This window comes from Anabrus simplex, chromosome 14, assembly GCF_040414725.1.
Source record: "Anabrus simplex isolate iqAnaSimp1 chromosome 14, ASM4041472v1, whole genome shotgun sequence".
NCBI classification, from domain to species: domain Eukaryota; kingdom Metazoa; phylum Arthropoda; class Insecta; order Orthoptera; family Tettigoniidae; genus Anabrus; species Anabrus simplex.
In genome coordinates, this window is record NC_090278.1 from 79,540,637 (window position 1) to 79,564,348 (window position 23,712).

At 43.3% G+C, this 23,712-nt stretch overlaps 1 protein-coding gene across 2 annotated transcripts in view; it reads left to right on the forward strand.

Annotated features, from left to right (window-relative positions):
• The first annotated feature begins 5,802 nt into the window (after positions 1–5,802).
• The window catches only part of LOC136885293 (galactoside alpha-(1,2)-fucosyltransferase 2), a 93,989-nt gene continuing 76,079 nt past the window's right edge, over positions 5,803–23,712 (forward strand). For both annotated transcript variants that reach the window (XM_067157801.2, XM_068230338.1), the window contains exon 1: positions 5,803–7,386. In XM_067157801.2, the coding sequence (XP_067013902.2) occupies positions 7,042–7,386 (345 nt within the window). In that variant the 5' untranslated portion in view covers positions 5,803–7,041. The remainder of the gene's footprint in view (positions 7,387–23,712) is intronic.

A 23,712-nucleotide genomic window follows, 5' to 3' on the forward strand; every position in this document is an offset into this window, starting at 1 on the left:
TTTAGAAGTATATGAAGCTCTTACATTTTTAAAAGAAAATTTACCTATAAGTTACTTTTTAGAACGTATAATTGCATGTAATCATTAACATATTTTTTTAAAATGTAATAAGTTATCTTTTACTTCGAAATGCATGCATGAGAGTTAAAAGGGGGAAATTACGTGAGAAAATATGGCAACGTCCGCCTCTGTGGTGTAGTGGTTAGTGTGATTAGCTGCCACCCCCCGGAGGCCCGGATTCGATTTTCGGCTCTGCCACGAAATTTGAAAAGTGGTACGAGGGCTGGAACGGGGTCCATTAGCCTCGGGAGGTGAACTGAGTAGATGTGGGTTCGATTCCCACCTCAGCCAAACTGGAAGTGGTTTTCCGTGGTTTCCCCACTTCTCCTCCAGCCGAATGCCGGGATGGTACCTAACTTAAGGCCACGGCCGAAGCCTTCCCTCTTCCTTGCTATCCCTTCCAATCTTCCCATCCCCCCGCAAGGCCCCTGTTCAGCATAGCAGGTGAGGCCGCCTGGGCGAGGTACTGGTCATCCTCCCCAGTTTTATACCCTGAAGCTCCAGGACACTGCCTTTGAGGCGGTAGAGGTGGGATCCCTCGCTGAGTCCGAGAGAAAAACCGACCCTGGAGGGTAAGCAGATTAAGAAGAAGAAGAAATATGGCAACTAAATATGCTGGTAGTATAATGTTGGTAGTTTCCGCTGCATTCACCTTGGTATAGCCAAAGATATCTTTAGAATCGAACAGGCAGTGACTGTGTGATCGTAGATAGCTGCCTGCATACTTCCATCAGGTTCAATGAGTAGAAGTCAGAAACCGGTTTCCTCGTATTGTAAGCAAGAAAGAACAAGTGGAATGACACTGGCTCACCTGACTGCAAGGAGAAAGGAATGTTGGTAATGGGGAGAGAGTAGAGTAATAAGTATTGTGTAACTCTTCAGCTACGCAGGCATTCTCTTCGAACAATGAGCGAAGGAGTACCTTATTGCACTTTCTCAGCAACAATATGTGCTGATGTGCTGGTCCGTACAACATAATTTATTTGCTAACAAGTTTGCTGTCGGTGAAGTAATTCGTGAGATAGATCCATACACTTTTTTTCCGGGATGGTAAATGCGATCACCTGGAAGGTGGTGGGTTCGATTCCTTCGCCAGGCAGCTGAAGAATTTTTAGTAACGGCAGAGAAAATATGCCAGCCGTACTAAGATTGTGAGGTTAGGATTAAGTAATTCCGGGCAATCATAGGCATTCCTGTTGATCAATCAGGCTGCAGTGATAGTTGATGGTAGACTGATAATAAAATGTAATTGGTTCTTACGTCCTACTATACTTTTACGGTTTTTGAAAACGCCGAGGTGTCGGAATTTAGTCCCGCAGTAGTTCTTTTACGTGTCAGTAAATCTACCGACACGAGGCTGACGTATTTGAGAACCTTCAAATGCTACTGGATTGAGCCAGGATCGAACTTGGCAAATTGGGGTCAGAAAGCGAGCGCCACACAGCCCGGCCTTCCCTTTCATTTGCCGATACCTTCATTCTAAGAAGTGTCGGACCACTTCTATTTTCCCTTCGATTACTGTTAATAAATGGTTGTCCAGTTGTACTTCCTCTTACATACATACATTATCATTATAGACCGTTGTGCCTTTCAGCGTTCAGTCTGCAAGCCTATGTGAATTTACTAAACGTCACCACAATCCTCTATTTGCAACTAGTGCTGTGGTCTCATTTAGTTCTATGCCTCTTATCTTTAAATCGTTAGAAACCGAGTCTAACCATCGTCGTCTTGGTCTCTCTCTACTTCTCTTACCCTCCATAACAGAGTCCAGTATTCTCATAGGTAACCTATCCACCTCCACTCGCCTCACATGACCCTACCACCGAAGTCGGTTTATGCGTACAGCTTCATCCATAGAGTTCATTCCTAAATTAGCCTTTATCTCCTCATTCCGAGTACCCTCCTGCCATTGTTCCCACCTCTTTGTACCACCAATCATTCTCGTTACTTTCATGTCTGTTACTTCTATCTTATGAATAAGATATTCTGAGTCCACCAAGCAAAGTTGGTCTGAAAACAGACCGATGTAAAGATAGTTTCGTCTGGGAGCTGACTTCCTTCTTACAGAATACTGTTGATCGCAACTGTGAGCTCACTGCATTAGCTTTACGACACCTTGATTCAATTTCACTCACTATATTACCATCCCGGGAGAACACACATCCTAAATACTTGAAATTATCTACTCGTTCTAGCTTTTTAACGCCAATCTGACATTCAATTCTCTTGAATTTCTTACCTACTGACATCAATTTAGTCTTCGAAAGGCTAATTTTCATACCATACTCATTGCACCTATTTTCAAGTTCCAAGATATTAGACTGCAGGCTTTCGGCACAATCTGCCATTAAGACCAAGTCGTCAGCATAGGCCAGACTGCTCACTACATTTCCACCTAACTGAATCCCTCTTAAAACAATGATAATGATCACCTCCCACTATCCTCACTAGAACGACTAGGCCTACTACTAAACGTTTTCATTCCTCCCCTGAAGGGGGAGGCGGGCCTCCTAGACGGCAACACCGTCTCTCAGGCCGGGAGATTTGTTACGGTGAAGGAGACGCACGGAAAAGGTGAGGGGGTTGGCGGCCATGGCGTATACTAGGAACAGTCTGGGCATTCGTCTTAGTGCAGGAGAATGGAAAACCATTCTCAGGACAGCCGAGGGTTGGGGCCAGCCCTGTTTCCTGAATACAGAGGCGTAGAGCCGTGGACACCCCTCCTCTATTCGGCAGGCCGGTCGGAGTGCAGAGCTGTTGGACCATGGAACCATGGACTATCCGTGGCCACTTGTGGGCCGAGACTCACTCTGCATCCACCGACACACCCCGCCCCCCCCCCCTCCCTTCTAAGTGCAATGTGCTCTACGTCGCACGTTGGTCTTATGGCGACGATGGGATAGGAAAGGGCTAGGAGAGGGAAGGAAGCGCCTGTGGCCTTAATTAAGATTTAATTTTTTATATGTGCTAAACGGGTCCGCTTCTGTGGTCTAGTGGTTAGTGGTTAGTGCTGCCACCCCCGGAGGCCCGGGTTCTATTCCTGGCTCTGCCACGAAATTTGAAAAGTGGTACGAGGGCTGGAACGGGGTCCACTCAGCCTCGGGAAATCAAATGAGTAGAGGTGGGTTCGATTCCCACCTTAGCCATCCTGGAAGCAGTTTTCAGTGGTTTCCCACTTCTCCTCCAGACAAATGCCGGGATTGTACCTAATTTAAGGCCACGGTCGCTTCCTTCCCTCTTCTTTGTCTATTCCTTCCAATCTTCCCATCCCCCCCACAAGCCCCCTGTTCAGCATAGCAGGTGAGGCTGCCTGGGCGAGGTACTGGTCATTCTCCCCAGTTGTATCCCCAGACCCAATGTCTCACGCTCCAGGATACTGCCCTTGAGGCGGTAGAGGTGGGATCCCTCGCTGAGTCCGAGGGATAAACCAACCTTGGAAGGTAAACAGATTAAGAAGAAGATATGCTCATCGGCCAAACATTATACATTCTGACGTATATTCACTTTTCGATTGATACAGTAGGTTCTTTAGTTCGCTCTGTCAAGAACGGCGTCCATCCGACCACTTTGCACCAGCTGACCATTTCTTATCTCAGAAAGTCACGATACTTGATCTGAAAAGGTCTCGTTTGTGTGTATATTTTGGTCGTTGGCCCAATTATTCGAGGTCTTAATAATAATGCTATTTGTTTTACATCCCACTAACTACTCTTTTACGGTTTTCGGAGACGCCAAGGTGCCGGAATTTAGTCCCGCAGGAGTTCTTTTACGTGCCAGTAAATCTACCGACACGAGGCCTGGCGTATTTGAGCACCTTCAAATACCACCGGACTGAGCCAGGATCGAACCTGCCACGTTGGCGTTATTCGAGGTCTTTCTTGGCGTTAACGTATCGGGGAATTTTTTGCTATTGGTTTTGAGTCAAAATGGTTAAAAATACGTTTAGTCCAGCGAGTCATCCATCCGTCCTGGCTGATCCTTGAAGCGAGCTCTGCGTTTGCTCATTTTGTTTATGATCTTTTTTCTTAGAATGCATTTTTTGTCTGGATTTTCTTATGGAGATCCATTTTTTTGTAGTATGGGCCAAGTATGCTGTGGAGAATCTTTCTGTCCTTTTGCTCTAACGTAGCGACCACACATTCTGGCGCACAGAGAGATACTGGATTATTATTTATTTATTTATTTAGCCTATTTATTTATTTATTATTCGCTAATCGACCAACTAAGGACCACGACAAGTGTCTTTATACATTCCGGCTTTACTCCAGTTCGTTTCCATTAGCTCCCTCTGTTGATCTCGGCGTTCATCCGACCATTTGCACTAGTTGTCCACTTCACATCCCGGAAAGACACAAAACTTGTTATTATTCTTTTCTTTCTTTCCCTCTTTCTTAATCTGTTTACCCTCCAGGGTTGGTTTTCCCTCGGACTCAACGAGGGATCCCACCTCTACCGCCTCAAGGGCAGTGTCCTGGAGGGTGAGACTTTGGGCCGGCGGTAAACAAGTGGGAAGAAGGACCAGTACCTCGCCCAGGCGGTTTCACCTGCTATGCTGAACAGGGGCCTTGTGGAGGGATGGGAAAATCGGAAGGGGTAGGCAAGGAAGAGGGAAGGAAACGACCGTGGCCTTAAGTTTGGTACCATCCCGGCATTTGGTTGGAGGAGAAGTGGGAAACCACGGGAAAGCCACTTAGAGGATGGCTGAGGTGGGCATCGAACCTCCCTCTACTCCCGATGTTGAGTGGTATCACTTTTCAAATTTCGTGGCATAGCTGGGAATCGAACCCGGGGGTGACAGCTAATCACACTAACCACTACAGCACAGAGGCGGATGCATAGATATATACCGCATTATTATTATTATTATTATTATTATTATTATTATTATTATTATTATTATTATTATTATTATTATTATTATTATTATTATTATTATTATGAAATGAAATGGCGTATGGCTTTTAGTGCCGGGAGTGTCCGAGGACATGTTCGGCTCGCCAGGTGCAGATCTTTCAATTTGAATCCCGTAGGCGACCTGCGCGCCGTGATGAGGATGAAACGATGATGAAGACAACACACACACCCAGCCCCCGTGCCAGCGAAATTAACCAATGATGGTTAAAATTCCCGACCCTGCCGGGAATCGAACCCTGGACCCCTGTGACCAAAAGCCAGCCCGCTAACCCTTTAGCCATGGAGCCGGGCATTATTATTATTATTATTATTACTAGTTGCTGTTTTGCTTTACGTCGCACCGACACAGATAGGTCTTATGGCGACGATGGGACAGGAGAGGCCTAGGAATGGGAAGGAAGCGGCTGACAATGGGGATCGAACCCACTAATTCCCGACTGCAAGGTGACATCTACGTGATCCAAACCCCGCAGCAATTCGCTAGGTACAATTTCTAAGTTCGTACCTCCTCAACACTATACAGTAGCTTATTTCAAGTTTCGAACCAGAACCCACCAACCAACTTTGAGACAACTGTTATTTCCGGGAATCGAAACTAGCATTCTTTCTATCAGATAGGAGCGAACGCTCCAAACGTTTGACCGCTGGAGAGCAATCTGAGGCGAGAAAGAATGGCGAAGTCCTTTGCCTCAGCCGTACACTCGTGCGCTGCTTGACCCTGCCAGTAGTATTCGCTTTCTTGCTGAGCGCATGCGCCGGCGGACGAGAGTGAACGATATCTAGACAGTTGAAAGCAGATATTAGCCCGCAGCTACTCAAGTGCGCGCAGCTTGCTTATTTTTTCCTCTTCTTTTTTCTTAATCCTCCTCTTTTTTATTCACAATGATTTCAGCTGAAAGTAGTGGTAGCACACAGGTGTTCGCCACCAATAGTGCGGGAAGGAATTCTGTTGGTTGTGCCTAGCGCTGGAGGAGGACAGTTCCAGATGCATGCGTGAAGTGTAACTGCGTTATAACATGTGGTGTGGTCAACTACATGATTTCCAGAAATATTTCAGGAAACACGTGTGTTGTCAGTGAAATGAAAGCGCGGATGCTAGTGTCATATTATCTAAAGAAATGTCAGTGATATTCATCCGAATTCTTCCAGAATTTGCAGGGCGTGTTTATGTGTTCGACGTTAAATAAATCCTGTGCATAAATAAATAATGTGAAATTTTCGAAGTGACATCAAGAATAATTTTGAGTATATAAATATATTTTTTATAATGAGAGAATAGCGAAACGTTAAAGAAATTCAACATAATTTACGTGTATTTATGTACAAAGATTTTGATACAACTCTGATATATTTTGGGAAGCTGTTTTATTCCAAGGCGCGTAAGAGTTCAGATGATTGCTGATTATATATTTTTTAAATATGGCAAGATTTGTTGTTGTCGGTTTGTTTAGGAAGATTCATTTGTGAACTTAATGCGAAAAAGAACCAGAAAAATATTTTTTAGTAACAATCAGATACATATACAAATTACACTGCAGTATAAAATACTAACAAGAAAGGAAGCAATATAATATTTCCGCCGTAGCAACAGGATTTTAAAATTTAAATTTTTTGATTTTTTCTTTAATCTGTGTTTTAGTAGAACGAATGAATACGACAATAATTTCACAGTAATACATTTCCTGAAAAAGTATGAATATATGAGAGGAATAGAATAATGATTAGAATGTATGATTTTTTTAAAATTCTATTTTATTACGGGTGTTCGTACGATGAGATGCTGTGATACTTCGGTTGTACTAAAGGAAGCGAGTGACCATTTAAAAACAACTTCTATGGGCTTAAATTAGTTTGCATTAAAAGCAGATGTAGGAAACGAAGTTAAGAAATGTTATTACGACATAGGAAGGCACATACTAATTTGACGGAAAGTTTCATTCAAGTAATAGAAGTGACGAAGCAATATACTGGAAGTGAATTTTGTTGAAAATGTGAGTTCGTGAACTAAAGGTATGTGACAAAGTTTTATGAAGTGACAGTTTTTTTGAAATATTGATGAAGTGAATCATGAGGTTCTTCAACGCTTGCCATAGGTCCATGCGATCTATGTGTTTCTTCTTACTGTCACTTCTCGTCTTCATGACATGCGCTACCTTTGTGATCTATCAGCAAGACATCTATCTCACTGCCAGGAGATCGTTTTACGTGTACGAATTCCCCAACAAAGATGTTCCTTATCCGACTTTGTTCCTGGCCAACAAAAAGAGGATGTGCGTGCCAGATGCTACGGTGACGGTTCAAAGTGGTGGTCGATTAGGTAATTTGATAATGGAATACGCCTCCACGTGGTCTGTTGCTAAAATCTACAACTTGACAGCCTTCGTGCCGCTGGACATACTCCATCGATTACAGGTAAGAGAAATGTTATAATTGAATCGATTTCTTACGAAATATATAGTTGTTTCTTTCACTTTCGAACACATCGTTTAAGCTGAAAAAAAAAAAAAATTCCTACTGAGTATAGAAAATATTGAGCAGTAATATCTCTATTTAGTTTGGAAACATGCCATATCTTGGAGATGAACTGTTTTCTAAATCAACAGGAAAATATTCAAATGCTCACATGGAAAAACAAGAAATAAGAAACTGCATTGTCAGGTGTAAAGTTACAGCAGCGCCCCTGTGGTGTAGTGGTTAGTGTGATAAGCTGCCACACCCCGGAGGCCCGGGTTCGATTCCCGGCTCTGCTACGAAATTTGAAAAGTGGTACGAGGGCTGGTACGGGGTCCACTCAGTCTCGGGAGGTCAACTGAGTAGAGGTGGGTTCAATACCCATCTTAGCCACCCTGGAAGTGGTTTTCCGTGGTTTCCCACTTCTCATCCAGGCAAATGCCGGGGTGGTACCTAACTTAAGGCCACGGCCGCTTCCTTACTGTTCTATACTTCCTTTATTATATCTTGAATCCATTAACTTTTTATATTTGAGATAGTAATCTAGTAAATTAGTTATTAAACTTATGAAAGCATAACATAAGACAGAAGTTCAAATCTTCTATTAACTTTACTAAGTAAAATATATTAAATAAGTAGAGAAGGCTTTAAGTTAACTAAACTAATAGCCTTCAAAGCCATAAATAAAGACACCAAGTATTTTTAAGCCTTAGTAGTTAATTTCTACTCCTTTAGAACTGCAGTTAACTGACTTCCATGAAGGGTAGCGAGTCAACTAAACATTTTGATTCCTGTAGGAACGACAATAATATTATAGTAGCAGACGTAAAGTAGCGGTATTCAACCTTTTAATCCTCTTCAAATCCCCCTTCTTAATATCACAATCCTTCTCGCCTCAGGGGTAACCGTTACTTGGGCTCACCACAGTCTATCCCTTCCAATCTTCCCATCCTCCCACAAGCCCCTGTTCAGCATAGCAGGTGAGGCCGCCTGGGCGAGGTACTGGTCATCCTCCCCAGTTGTATCCTCCAGACCCAGAGTCTGAAGCTCCAGGACACTGCCCTTGAGGCGGTAGAGGTGTGATCCCTCGCTGAGTCCGAGGAAAAAACCGACCCTGGAGGGTAAAAAAGTGAAGGAGAAGAAGAAGAAGTTACAGCAGTCGAAGTATCTTATTTGAGTGGTGGTTTATGCAAATGAATATTTATTATTGCTATTAATAATAATAATCGCATGGCCTCAGCTACCGTGTTCAAACGTTTTAATTCGACGCCATCTGCTTGCTATGATTGCTGTTTTTATGATTTGCCTTTATGGTCTTCCATATGGCTTTCATTTTTTCCCCGTGGGCTCTTTTCCTTGCTTCAGTCCACTTGGTTTCTGGTCTTCTTGGAACTTTATTCTCTGGCTGTACTACGCATCTGATTACTTTTTTACGGAACAGATTTCTGTTTAATATTTCTTATATATCTATGTGTGCTTTTTCCAGGTCCTCTTTGACTTCTTGGATCCATGGTAGACTTCATTTTTCTGCTGTTGTTGGGAGTTTTTGAACGTGTTCATACAATTTTAATCTTCGTTTTCTAATATCTGCTGCCAGGTTGGACAGTTTCTTTGTTACTTTATGGGATTTCAGTCTGTAGCCGTCTTCAGTTTTTTCTGGACCAAGAGTTTTCCTCATGAACTCCCGTTCTTCCTTCAGAATGTTCTCTAGATCCCCTTTCCTAGTGAGTACCAGCTCGCGTATTGAACTTCAGGTTTGATCACAGTATTGTAGTGCCTGGATGGGTATGTGTTTGTGAGCATGTATTTTTTGTTGTAAATGTCGCATGTTCTACAGAATGCTCTCTTGAGTTTCTGTAGGCGAACTTTCTGCGCTTCTGTTTCTAACCCTGTTCGTTCTACTATTTCACCAAAGCATTTGAAGTGTTTTATCTGCCCGTATTTTGTGTTTAGTTTCTGAATCTGTCATTATTATTATTTGCTCTGAGTAAGAAAAGTACCTGGAAATGGATCCACTACCAATAAAGGCAAAGTGCGCCTCTGTGGTGCGGTGGTTAGTGTGATTACCCGCCACTCCCGGAGGGCTGGGTTCGATTCCTGGCTCCGCCGGTACGAGGACTGGAAAGAAGACCACTCAGCCTCTGGAGGTTCGATTCCCACCTCACCTATCCTCGAAGTGGTTTTCCGTGTTTTCCTACTTCTCCAGGCAAATGCAGGGATGGTACCTAACTGAAGGCAATGGCTGCGTCCTTCCCTCTTCCTTGACCCCCTGTGACTGGGGGCGGTAGAATAATACGCACGGTATCCCCTGCCTGTCGTAAGAGGCGACTAAATGAGGCCCTAGGGGCTCTTAACTTGGGAGCGTGGGCTGGTGAACACGGGGCCCTTAGCTGAGTCTTGACATTGCTTTCACTTACTTTTGCCAGGCTCCTCACTGTCATCTATCTTATCCGACCTCCCTTGGTCAACTCTTGTTCTTTTCCGACCCCGACAGCACTCGAGGCCTAGCGAGTCTTTCATTTCCTCGCTCTTTGTGGCTCTTGTCTTCCTTTGACCGATACCTTCATTTTTCGAAGTGTCGGATCCCTTCCATTTTTTCTCTCTTATGAGTGTTGTATAGAGGATGGCTGCCTAGTTGTACTTCCTCTTAAAACAATAATCACCACCACCATCACTCCCTTTTCCTTGCCTTTCCCTACCAATAATCCATCCCCCACAAGGCCGCTTTCAGCATAGCAAGTGAGGCCGCCTGGGCGAGGTACTGGTCTTCTCCTCACGCTCCAGGACACTCCCTTCAGTCGTTGAGTCGGGGGTAAAAAACCAACCCTCCAGGGTAAAATAAAATAATACAAAACCTAAATAAAGTTGTAGATTTTTTAAATTATTTGCTTTACGTCGCAGCGACTCAGATAGGTCTTATGGCGACGATGGGAGAGGAAAGTCCTAGGAGTGGTGAGGAAGCGACCGTGACCTTATTTAATACACAGTCTGGTGTGAAAATTGCAAAAACCACGGAAAACCATCTTCAGTGGGGCTGGAAGCCACTATCTCCCGGATGCAATCTCACAGTTGCGCGCCTCTAACCGCACGGCCAACTGACTCTCCCTGTAAATTTTAGAAATGTAAAACCAATATCCATGGGGCATTCACCCCTTAGGGCCTTGGTCTACCAAGCTACCGCTGCTCATCCCGAAGACCTGCAGATTATGAGGTGTCATGTGGTCAGCACGACGAATCCACTCGGCCGTTATTCTTGGCTTTCTAGACGGGTCCCACCGTCAGATAGCTCCTCATTTGTAATTAAGTAGGCTGAGTGAACCTCAATCCAGCTCTCAGTAAAATTTACTTATCTCTCCGGGAATCGAACCCGGGATCTCCGCGCAAGAGGCACATACGCTGTCGCTACACCGCAGGGCCGGCGCACACGTAAACAAGTTCTACAACACATTCCAAATAAACTTTCGTCTTTCTGCGAAGAAATTTGTATGTGGCCAATCACAGACTGTCATGCTTCAATTAAACGATGATCTACATTTAGGGTTACCGAGCTCGATAGCTGCAGTCATTAAAGTGCGGCCAGTATCCAGAATCCGGGAGATAGTGGGTTCGAACCCCACCGTCGGCAGCCCTGAAGATGGTTTTCCGTAGTTCCCATTTTCACACCAGGCAAGTGCTGGGGCTGTACCTTAATTAAGGCCACGGCTGCTTCCTTCCCACTCCCAGCCCTTTCCTATCCCATCGTCGCCATAAGACCTATGTGTGTCGGTGCGACGTAAAGCAACTTGTAAAAAAAAAAAAAAAAAATAGGGTTCTTTACCTACCCTTTTCTTAAATATTTTCAAAGATCGTGGAAATTTATCGAACACTTCCCTCGATAAATTATTCTTGATAAATTATAAATTATGGTGCATTATTATTCGACCTAGGAGCCTCCGTGGCTCAGGTGGCAGCGCAGCGGCCTCTCACCTCTGGGTTCCATGATTCAAACCCCGGTCACTCCATGTGAGATTTGTGCTGGACAAAGCGGAGGCAGGGCAGGTTTTTCTCCGGGTACTCCGGTTTTCCCTGTCATATTTCATTCCAGCAACACTCTCCACTATAATTTCATTCATTAATCATTGCCGCAGAGGAGTGCGACAGGCTTCGGTAGCCGGCACAATTCCTATCCTCGCCGCTAGATGGGGCTTCATTCATTCCATTCCTTTACCTACCCTTTTCTTAAATATTTTCAAAGATCGTGGAAATTTATCGAACACTTCCCTCGATAAATTATTCTTGATAAATTATAAATTATGGTGCATTATTATTCGACCTAGGAGCCTCCGTGGCTCAGGTGGCAGCGCAGCGGCCTCTCACCTCTGGGTTCCATGGTTCAAACCCCGGTCACTCCATGTGAGATTTGTGCTGGACAAAGCGGAGGCAGGACAGGTTTTTCTCCGGCTATTCCGGTTTTCCCTGTCATCTTTCATTCCAGCAACACTCTCCACTATCATTTCATTCATTAATCATTGCCCCAGAGGAGTGCGACAGGCTTCGGCAGCCGGCACAATTCCTATCCTCGCCGCTAGATGGGGCTTCATTCATTCCATTCCTGACCCGGTCGCATGACTGGGAACAGGCTGTGGATTTTCATTTTCATTATTCGACCTATAAATTAATATTTGCCCTAATTTGTCCTCTTGAATTCCAACTTAATTTTTATATGATGTTTTTAAAAGCTCCACCAAAGCTACTAATGCCATTCCAAGCCATTTCTCCACTGACAGCTCGGAACATAGGCTACAACTTAAATTCAAGCCCAAACTCAAACTCCATGGCGCAACAGGCCCGTAGCCTACCAAGCGACCGCTGCTCATCCCGAAGACCTGCAGATTACGAGGTGTCGTGCGGTCAGCACGACGGATCCCCTCGACCATTATTCTCGGTTCCTCAATTGTAATCACGTACCCTGAATGGACCTCGAAACAGTCCTCAGATGCAGGTAAAAATCCCTGTCCTTGCCGGGAATCGAACCCAGGCTCTCCGGGAAAGAGGCAGGCAGCTACTCCTACTGGAAGTGATTTTGTCTTTCGTGCTCTGTTGTGACTATATTTCCACAATGTTGAGAGACAAGACGTTTTGCTTTACGTCGCACCGACTCACACAGGTCTTATGGCGACGATGGTATAGGAGAGGCCTAGGGGTGGAAAGGAAGCGACCGTGACCTTAATTAAGGTACAGCCCCAGCATTTGCCTTGTGTGAAAATGGCAAACCACGGAAAACCATATTCAGGGCTACCTCTTGTCAAGAAGTTCTACGCAGAAATAATGCTTGACTTATCTTCACAGAAAAGCTTTTTTTTTTGGTGTGATATTCTGTAGGTTATCAAAAGGTACTTAAGGAGATAAAAGAGATATTAGATTATCCTATATGAGGAAATTCACCTCTTATCTCCAATGCAGTAATTACTGTTTGCGCTGAGATATTATGTAACGGGGTCATTCAGATCAATATGGGAGGTACCAGTGTCGTAAATTATAGAAGAGAGACAGGCAACTGGCGGCTTGGTTTGTGATACGTAGGTGTCAGCTTACATTCGGGAGATGGTGGGTTCGAACCTCACTGTCGGCAGCCCTGAATATGGTTTTGCGTGGTTTCCCATTTTTATTTGACAATTTGATTTACGTCGCACCGGCACAGATAGGTCTTATGGCGACGATGGAATAGGAAATGCCTAGTAGTGGGAATGATGTGGCCGTGGCCCTAATTTAGGTACAGCCCCATCATTTCTCTGGTGTGAACATAAAACAGTGGGGTTCGAACTCTCTCTCTCTCTCTCCCGGATGCAACCTTACAGCTGTGCGCCCCTAACCGGACGGCTAACTCGTCCGGTCTTTCCTATTTTAACACAAGATAAATGCTGAGGCTGTACTTTAATTAAGACCACGGGTGCTTCCTTCCTACTCCTAGCCCTTTCCTATCCCATCGTCGGTCAGCGGATGCAGAGTGGGTATCTGCCCACAAGTGGTCACGGCCGGTCCGTGGTCCGACAGCTCTGCACTCCGACTGGCCAACCGAGCAGAGGAGGGGGTGGCCACGGCCCTACCTTGTCTTTACGCTTCTGTATTCGGCAGTCGGACAGAGGCTGGTCCCCACCATCGGCTGTCCTGAGAATGGTTTTCCGTGGTTTTTCATTCTCCTGCACTAAGGCGAATGCCGGGACAGTTCCTATAGTATACTGTAGGCCACGGCCGCCAACCCTTTCACCTTCTCCGATAGAAATCTCCCGACCTGAGAGACGGCGTCACTGTCTAGGAGGCCCGCCTCCCCCTTCAGGGGAGGAATGAAAATATTTAGTGCTAGTAGTAGTCCCATAGTCGCCGTAAGACCTACCTGTATCGGTGCGACGTAAAGCAAATTGTACATTACGTTACAGAGACAGGCACATAAACTAATATTCTTCTACTACTACAGCTTTTTCCACACCTATGAGGTCGCGGGTGTGAACTGTGTCACACACATGTTTATTTATTTTTTTTATTTTTTTTATTATTTTTTATTTATTTCGCCCTGTTTTACGGCAGGATGCCCTTCCTGACGCCAACCTTATATGGAAGGATGTGATCACTATTGCGTGTTTCTGTAGTGTTTTGTCTGAATATGAAAATGAAGTGTTGGAACAAACACAAATACCCAGTCCCCGAGCCAGAAGAATTAATCAAACACGATTAAAATCCCCGACCCTCTGAACCGAAGACCTCAACGCTGACCATTCAGCCAATGAGTCGGATACATAAACTAATATTCCATTAACTGATTAATACGTAAAACACATTTGTATTGATATGTAACTTAAAAAAGGAAGGGAGATCAAAATCACATGTAGCCTACACCACGTACAGTCGAACTTTTCTTCTGCGGACATCGGCGATTTCGTGAAAAGATATCCGTTACAACAGTTGTCCGCTAAAACAAGGTGGTAAAAAATAATCGAACATTTTAAGAGCAAAGAACATCCACCTTAATTATAAGCACACCTCTTTATTTTCATTATTCGGAATAATTTCTAACTAAATATTTGTCTGGAATATATTACATGTGATTTTACAGCCTTTACATTCATTACAGCTTCGGGAAGTAATCATTCATCTGGGTGTACAAATTTAGCACATTTACTGCAATATTCTCGAAAAGGAAATTATTTACATAATCGAATGAGTTTCAAAATTCAATTCAGTTGTATCGCATAGAATATTCGGAGGCGTCATGAATCAATTTTTCGGTTTAAAAGTGTTGGATGGATACTCGATTGAAGTAAGAGAATAGATGAACTCTTATGAAAAAATAGAAATACGCCTTTTTCCAAACGTATGTCCAAATGTTGAAACTAAATGAGTGAATTAACTGTCTTAATAACGAATTAATCAATCACCACTGATCTGTTGTTTTCCTATAGCTCATTCCACGTTAAGAAAACAGTATTGCTATTTGAACCTACAAGGTGTGAACACACCCCCTCTGAGACACCCACAATTTCGCGCGATTAAGGGATTTTATACTGTACTTTGTAATGTATTATGAAAGATAGATGAAAAGGATGACGCATTTTGCCCGTGAGTTATTAAAATAACTACATAAAATTTCCTTTTTTTCTTCAAAAATACGTTCGTAGGGAGGAAGCACAGTGGCAGGAAGAGCCATCGCTTCGTTGCCTTCCTTCATTTTCCTTCTTCTGTGCTGCTCTGGTACAAGCCTCCCTCTGTGAACCGCCGACAGCTTACTTCTGCAGTAAAGTCATTAACAGTATTTATTTGTTGCGCGTGTACTTTTAGGCTTTAAATCAGTGCGTAATTTGTCTTGCGTTCACTGTGTGATTTGTTTCTTTAACATCAATACTGTGATCTTTTATAAAGTCATCTACAGTATTTATTTGTTGCGTCTGTTTTCTAGCCTTTATTGGCTGGATAATTTTATTAAATGCAATTAAAATGCATCGCTCACCCCTCGAGCCTATAAAATTATTTGTCTCTGTTCTCCCCCCAATTTGCCTTACACGTCAACGCTGAGGTTTTTTTATGTGGTTAGTTTACCTCTGATTCTGTACATACCAAAAATACCTCCTGTAAACACCCCGTCCCCTTTAGTTCATAAAAGAAATGTGTAGCTTAGTTTCTTCCGCTTTTTGTCTTGAACTTCAATACTGAACTTCAAAAATTCATGTGCCGTCGTTTTCCCGTAATGGTGTTGAGCGGAACTGTTTGATAAGGCTATCCTGTTGTTGTAAGAGCAATACTGTTTTCTTAACACGGAATGAGCTATAGCCTTTTCTTAAACGATTGCAAAGAAATTGGAAAGTTTTTCAACATCTCCCTTGGTAAGTTATTCCAATCCCTAACTCCCCTTCCTATAAACGAATATTTGTCCCAATTTGTCCTCTTGAATTCCAACTTTATCCTCATATTGTGATCTTTCCTACTTTTAAAGACACCACTCAAACTTATTCGTCTACTGATGTCATTCCACGACATCTCTCCACTGACAGCTGACATCACTTTTCATTCTTTTATTTCGAAAGCATTCACTATTCAATTGCCTCATTCATTCGAATGCAGTTCCGAATGAATAATCGAAAAAATAATCGAATGGAAAAATTCACTACCGTACTCGATTGCCTCATTGATTCGAATGGAGTTTCGAATCAATAATCGAAATAATAATCGGATGGAAAAAAATATTCAATATTCGATTGACTCATTCACTCGAATGAATAATCGAAAAATAATGGAATGGGCAATATAATCGAATAAAATGAAATAATCGAATGGGAAGTATAATCGAATAAAACGAAATAATCGAATAAAATGAAAGAATCGAATGGGAATTATAATCGAATAAAATGTAATAATCGAATGGGAAATATAATCGAATAAAATGTTATCGAATGGGAAGTATAATCGAATAAAATGAAATAATAAATTAAGCGATTATTTTGTATTCGATTATCCCATCAGTAATTTGAACCACTCACATACCACCTTGTACACTTCTGTGAAAACTGACTCCCATTCTCTTTCCATTGGTCGATTCCTATATTCCTCCCACTCGCTTCACAATTGTATTTTCCTGCAGTTACATTTTCCAAGGAGCTTTTCTCCTTTCGCACTACATTTTTTTGGGTCTCGTGATCTAAACACATTTATCTCTCCTCATGTGTATTGCTATGCTATTTCTGTCTCAACAACCAGCACATGAAAGTCTCTTCCTTAAGTTCAACTAAACTATCTGACCTGGAACTTATCAGCGACAATCGGAGTTACAAAGAGAATAATGCAAGATGTGCTGGGAAATCCTTAGGTAACTTGTGAGTCACTGATAGCATTCCCGGGCAATTGGAATTCTCAGAATGTACGCTAATTAGAACCCAAGACGACCGTAACGAAAGGTTTTAAAGATCCCTCTGCAGAACAATTAACTTCACGGCTACTTCAGCATTCCTATGCAAATATTCAAAAGGAATTCCCATAGTCTCAGTGGCTGAGGGGGCAGAGGATCGGCCTCTCACCGCTGGGTTTCGTGGTTCAAATCCCCGGTCACTTCATGTGAGATTGTGCTGGACAAAGCGGAGGCGGTACAGGTTTTTCTCCGGGTACTCTGGTTTTCCCTGTCATCTTTCATTCCAGCAACACTCTCCATTAATATTTCATCTGTCAGTCATTAATCATTACCCCAGAGGAGTGCGACAGGGTTCGGCAGCCGTGTCAATTCCCATCCTCGCCCCTAGATGGGGGCTTCATTCATTCCATCTCTGACCCAGTCGAATGACTGGAAACAGGCCTAGGATTTTCATTCAAAAGGAATTCCCGTACGTCTGCAGAATGATATTAAGAGAAAGAATGACATAGCCTTATGTACAGAAAGTGTCCTGGGATGCGTAAAGTGTCAGTTTAAGACAAGTCCACCAGACTAATGGCGATGTCCGCTGTCCGGAATTCGAGGTGTCCGCTTAAATGAGGCTTATTTAACACATGCCATCGGGTCCGTGAGAAAATGTTCGTATAGAGAGTTGTCCACTGAAAAACGTGTCCGTTAGGGCACGCTTGACTGCATAACATGATAGGCCTAATTTCTAATATGCTTGTGCTACATCATCATCATCATCATCATCATTTCTCTTTATCCAGCTCCTGTCGGTGCGGGGTATTTATGGCACTTCTCCAGCTTCCTCTTTCCTTCCACCATTCCTCTTCTACGATCTTGTCCTAGTCTAAATTTCATCTTCTTATGCCGCTCTTCACTGATTCAATCCACCTTGTTCTAGGTCTTCCTCTTGCTCTCTCGCCCTCGAACTTTGCCTCCAACATATCTTGGAATTCTATTCTCCTCCATCCTCTTTACATGCCCAGACCAAGAAGCAAAAAGCAAAGAAAAAGCAAAGTCATCTCCCGTACAGGCCACGAAGGTGGGAGGTAAGGACTTCCCCTATCCGTAACCTCGGCACTTGATGGGGTAGAGTGGTTAGCTCTACGCCCGGCCGCCTTTGCTCTCAGGAATTAACCTGGTACTCTTTTTTTTTTTTTTTTTTTTTTTGCAGGCTGAGTGAACCTCGGGACCATTTGCACCTTCGGAAGTGGAAATCTCGTTTCTTAAACTTTACGACTTTCTGACGGGGAATCGAACCCACGTCCTTCCGGGTGAAGCATGTCCAGGCCATATCTTCAAATCTCTCATTTATTCTAACTCCCTTCCTAACATCTTCATTTCTCACTTTGTCTTTCCTTTCATACTTTTTAGGAATTTCATCTCAATGGCTTGAATTCTACTCTCTTGCCAGGTAGTCTAAGACCAAGTCTCAGCTGCATAAGTCATATGAGTACATAATACATTTTGTACATTATCTCTTTACTTTTCATTGGTACTTCTTTGCTCCAAACAAGTTTTCTTACACTCTGCATTACTCTGCTGTAACCTCCTGCTAACCTCCATGTCCACCCTAGCATTTTGCATTAATTCACTTCCTAGGTATTTAAATCTATCCACAATTTCCAGACCTTGACTTCCAATTTCCACAGTGCCATTTCCTTGCCTTTTCCCTCTCGACATCACCATAGTCTTGCGTTTCTTTGTACTGATTTTCATGCCATAATTCTCAGTTTTTTTCGCTCAGTATATCTAGTTGTTGTTGCACTTCTTTGCTATTCTTTCCCCAGATCACAACACTATCTGGAAATAACAGTACCTTCATGTCTTTATCTCCATAGGCTCCCTTTGTTTCCTTTACAATTTCGTCCATGACTTCGGGGGTACAAAGGTAAAACAATTGGATTCTGGGGGAACGCTAATCAACAAGTTTGAGTACCACTGTGTAAAAGGACTACTATTTGAGAGTGGGGTTGCTGTACCGCTTTTGACCTGGACATATATGAGAAGCCTCGGATTGTCTTTCTGTCTGCCTTTTAGGTCACCGGCCCAGAGGCTGGTTGGATCCTCAAATAGCACCACCAAATGTTACGCGGTTATATGGAAACCCCAAAAACCAAGGGCAGCACCAAAATGAGGCGTACTAGGCAAGATGAGGAGTGAGGTAGTTTGCCATTGCTTTCCTCACTGGGTCAGAAAGTACTATTGCAGCACGACTGACCCTATGAGCAGCACCTTTCATAACACTCGGATGCACTAGCCGTGCTCCGAATGTCATTACTCGGCACTGCCCAAACCCCAGCAACTTGCATATTGTCACAGCCATGGATGAGACTGGGACTTCGGTGGAAGCTACACTTTACTCTGGCCTGTGCCAAGAGATGGATGCAAAAGTACTGTATTCATCAAGAAATGGCAGCAGGCAGGGATTGTCTTTAACTTGTCTAAATGATATCGTCTTAAAATTCCCGTCACCATTTGTACTTCACACGATATGGAGTCAATCCTATTATTAAACTATGCACCAATGGGAGTAACTGTGTTCTTGTTTCAGGAAACCCGTGGTCACTTACTATTTGTGAGCTGATATCTATCTTAGGAAATAAATAAATAAATAAATAAATAAATAAATAAATAAATAAATAAATAAATAAATAAATAAATAAATAAATAAATAAATAAATAAATAAATAAATAGTCCGCCTCTGTGGTGTAGTGGTTAGCGTGATTAGCTGCCACCCTCGGAGGCCCGGGTTCGATCCCCGGCTGTGCCACGAAATTTGAAAAGTGGTATGAGGGCTGCAACGGGATCCGCTAAGCCTCGGGAGGTCAACTGAGTAGAGGTGGGTTTGATTCCATTCGCAACCATCCTGGAAGTGGTTTTCCGTGGTTTCCCACTTCTCCTCCTGGCAAATACCGGAATGGTACCTAACTTAGGCCACGGCCGCTTCCTTCCCTCTCCCTTGTCTAACCATTCCAATCTTCCCATCCCCCACAAGGCACCTGTTCAGCATAGCAGGTGAGGCCGCGTGGGTGAGGTACTGGCTCTCCTCCCCAGTTGTATCCCTGACCCAGAGTCTTAAGCTCCAGGACACTGCCCTTGAGGCGGTAGAGGTGGGATCCCTCGCTGAGTCCGAGGGAAAAACCAACCCTGGAGGGTAAACAGATTAAGAAAGAAGGAAAGAAAGAAAGAAATTAATATATATCAATGTTATATAAGTGGTAACAATCAAGTACAGTTCTTGGAATGGTGTAGGATATAATATTTTCTATATGAATGTTAATTGCAATTAGCTCATTTTAACGCATTGACAGCCATGACAGTTTTGGTAAAAGCTTCCTCAGAGGCTACGTTGCCAAATTTTCGGATGACAACACTTCAATTTCTTTGCCATATAGCGCTAAAATAAAACACCATAGCCATTTAATGAATGAGAGATAAGGCCAGAGATGTATTAACTAATAAATATCGGTAATAATATATCAGTCCGCCTCTGTGGTGTAGTGGTTAGCGTGATTAGCTGCCACCCCCGGAGGTCCGGGTTCGATTCCCGGCTCTGCCACGAAAATTTGAAAAGTGGTACGAGGGCTGGAACGGGGTCCACTCAGACTCGGGAGGTCAACTGAGTAGAGGTGGGTTCGATTCCCACCTCAGCCATCCTCGAAGTGGTTTTCCGTGGTTTCCCACTTCTCCTCCAGGCGAATGCCGGGATGGTACCTAACTTAAGGCCACGGCCGCTTCCTTCCCTCTTCCTTGTCTATCCCTTCCAATCTTCCCATCCCTCCACAAGGCCCCTGTTCAGCATAGCAGGTGAGGCCGCCTGGGCGAGGTACTGGTCATTCTCCCCGGTTGTATCCCCCGACCAAGAGTCTGAAGCTCCAGGACACTGCCCTTGAGGCGGTAGAGGTGGGATCCCTCGCTGAGTCCGAGGGAAAAGCCGAACCTGGAGGGTAAACAGAGGATGATGATGATGATGAATAATATATCAGCGTGAAATAATTATTATATTATTTAAAACGAATTATTCTTTAGTATTTACACTGAGATGTATATTTCACATGTGCTTGTCATTTGAAGATGCAGCTACTTACAGTTCTCATCATAGTTGAAGTATCGAAACAGTTCATTTTTTATTAGTTTATTAAATGAAAGCTTCTATTTCTGTCATCTCTCCATTTTATTGCCAGTAATTGAAAATACTCCTTGTATATGCATTCGATGGAAACATAATTATCACAAACTTTAGTACTGTTAGCCAACGGCCGCAGCCGTGTTGAAACACCGGATCCCGTGGGATCTCCGAAGTTAAGCAACATTGGGCGTGGTCAGGAGGGGTTGCCACGCGCTGTTGGTTGGGGTGAGGGAATGGAGGAGCGGAAAGGAACTGGCCACCCTACCGCAAGTAAACTCCGGCTCAGGAACACCTCTGCGGAGGTTCGGACCTGCCTTCGGGCAGAATAACCCTTACCTTACCTAGTTCTGTTACGTGTTTGGCTAGGTTACCGAGGTGTAAAAAGATGCGGGCGTGAATGGATACGAAATTTTATTTCTTTCCTTTTCTTTTACTATAAACTTTGGTAAACAACAACAAATCGGGAGCTCATCGGCTCAAATAACAAGAAAGATCAAAGTTCAGGTATACAATAATTCAGGGCCTCTCAAACGCCCAAAATCTCACGCGTGCAAAGTGAGGCGCAGAGTTCCTGTGCACAGTGCATCAGTCCCACTCGACTCGGCTCGGCTCGGACCAACGCTTCGTCTCGGGGCGACTCGGCTCGGATTTGGAGCGCTACGGAGCAGGTGAGGAAGAGGGAGACAGGCGGAGCGACCGAGACAGGCGTGTTGAAAGAGAGAGGCAGCGCTATTGCTACAAATCGAGGTCTGGGGGGGGTCTGCACTCTGGTCAACCAAGCGAAGTCGTCTTTTGCACCTTGCGCCGTGCAATGCACTGGTGCATGCATCCTGAGAGGCCCTGCAATAATTGGTAGAAAGAGCTTGTAGCTCAAAAGTTACATTATTCAAAAGAGCACCATTGCCCCATTCAATTAATACTCTAGGAGACTGCGCCCCAAAGCTTACAATCTAGCCTCTCCCAGGCACAATTTACATTAGATCATTCCAAAACAGTTTCACCGTTTTACCCGCTCGACAGTCTGATTTACACTTGACTACGAATAGTTAACATTTAACAGAGGCAATAAGTGCCCATTCTACAAGGCCTTAGTGATCAAAAGAAAAGGTTTAAGATATCGGCCGTAAACCAAATGCTAAGGGGCGAACGCTTGCACTCCTTTGGAAATACACTTTGAAACACTCAAATCCTATCTGGGCTGATGGTCCTAAGTTACAGAGGCTATGCCTATACTGCAAAGGATGACTAAAAGGAGAAAAATATGAAGTTCCAAAAGAAAAGACAAATTTTAAAGTTTTACAAAATCGTAGTCACCCCAGTACCAAGTTGAATGGGAATTAAAAGAGGGTGAACACTCTCTATTTCCTATTGCCTCGCAGGGACTTGAATAAAGTCTTCCGACTTGCTTGAAAATTTACATTTAGAAGATGATATTAGACTTTAAAAATTTACATTAAGAATGAATTCTGAAACCTTCCTCTCAAGTCAGCTATCTGAAACTATCACATACTTAAAAGATGTCTGCAATTACCTTTAGCTGGTGGGCCTTACGACGGTGGGCAAAGCTTCCCTGCCGCTACTACGTACGCACTCTAAACCTCTTGATTGGAGCGATGGAAAAAAACAACATGGCCCAAAAGGTCCCAGCTTTTATAGCGGAGAAGAAGGTTCCAGAACTCTCTAGACCGAAGGCCTGTACAAACCCTTAATTTTTATTGGTGAATTCAATAAATATATCCAACATTTCTGATTGGGTAATAATTTCATGAAGAAGGAAGAGATCGAAGTGCTAGTAACCTTAGAACAAACAAAATCCATAATCGCTTCAGCCTATTAAACTTGTAAATACAAAAATTCTTTTGAAATTAATTGTCCATCCTCCCACCAGAGGGGGCACATAAGTCGAATCTGAAGATTAAAGTTCAAAACATTTTTTCTGGGACAATTTTTTGTTTTGCTATTTGCTTAACGTCGCGCCGACACAGATAGTCTTATGGTGACGCTGGGCCAGGAAAGGCCTAGGAATGGGAAAGAAGCGACCGTGGCCTTAATTAAGGTACAGCCTGGTGTGAAAATGGGAAACCGACAGTGGGGTTCGAACTTACTATCTCCCGAATACTGGATACTGGCCGCACTTAAGCGACAAGAATAATATGAATGATCTAAAGCGTCTAGAAGTGGACATTCCGGGGGAGTACAAAGACTTGTTCAACGAATACTTGCGTGACCATTTTTTCCTGTAATTGAAAATGAGTTTGATTGGCTGTCATCATTTAAATGATTATTATTGTAGGACAACGACACATTGTGTCCAAATTATCTTAGTAGACAATGTGTTTTTGCTGCAAAAAAGGTTTTAATTCAGCCATCGTTATAGAAAGGGCATATATCCAATTTTTTTAACTGCCAATTTCAATCAAGTCCTTCATCTCTACTCTATGTTTTATCAAGTAACCTAGCCACAGCCATCAACATTAACGGTCAAAACACGCACATTTAACGTAAATAGCAAGACTGGATTATAATTCAGTTTTTTGCTCCTCCTGAAAAGTTACATTTCTGGACATGTGCCCTTTCTTAAGTGACTGAATACACTTCCAAGTAAATTAGGTGATAACTATTTCTGTAAAAACAAGAGCTGAGCAGTGAATAGAATAGGGATATATTTCTTCTTACAGTCACCCGAATTCAGTTCGGTCAAATATTTTTAAAGTCATTTTTGCTTATTTTGTAGAAATTTTCGTTAACTTTAAGGGC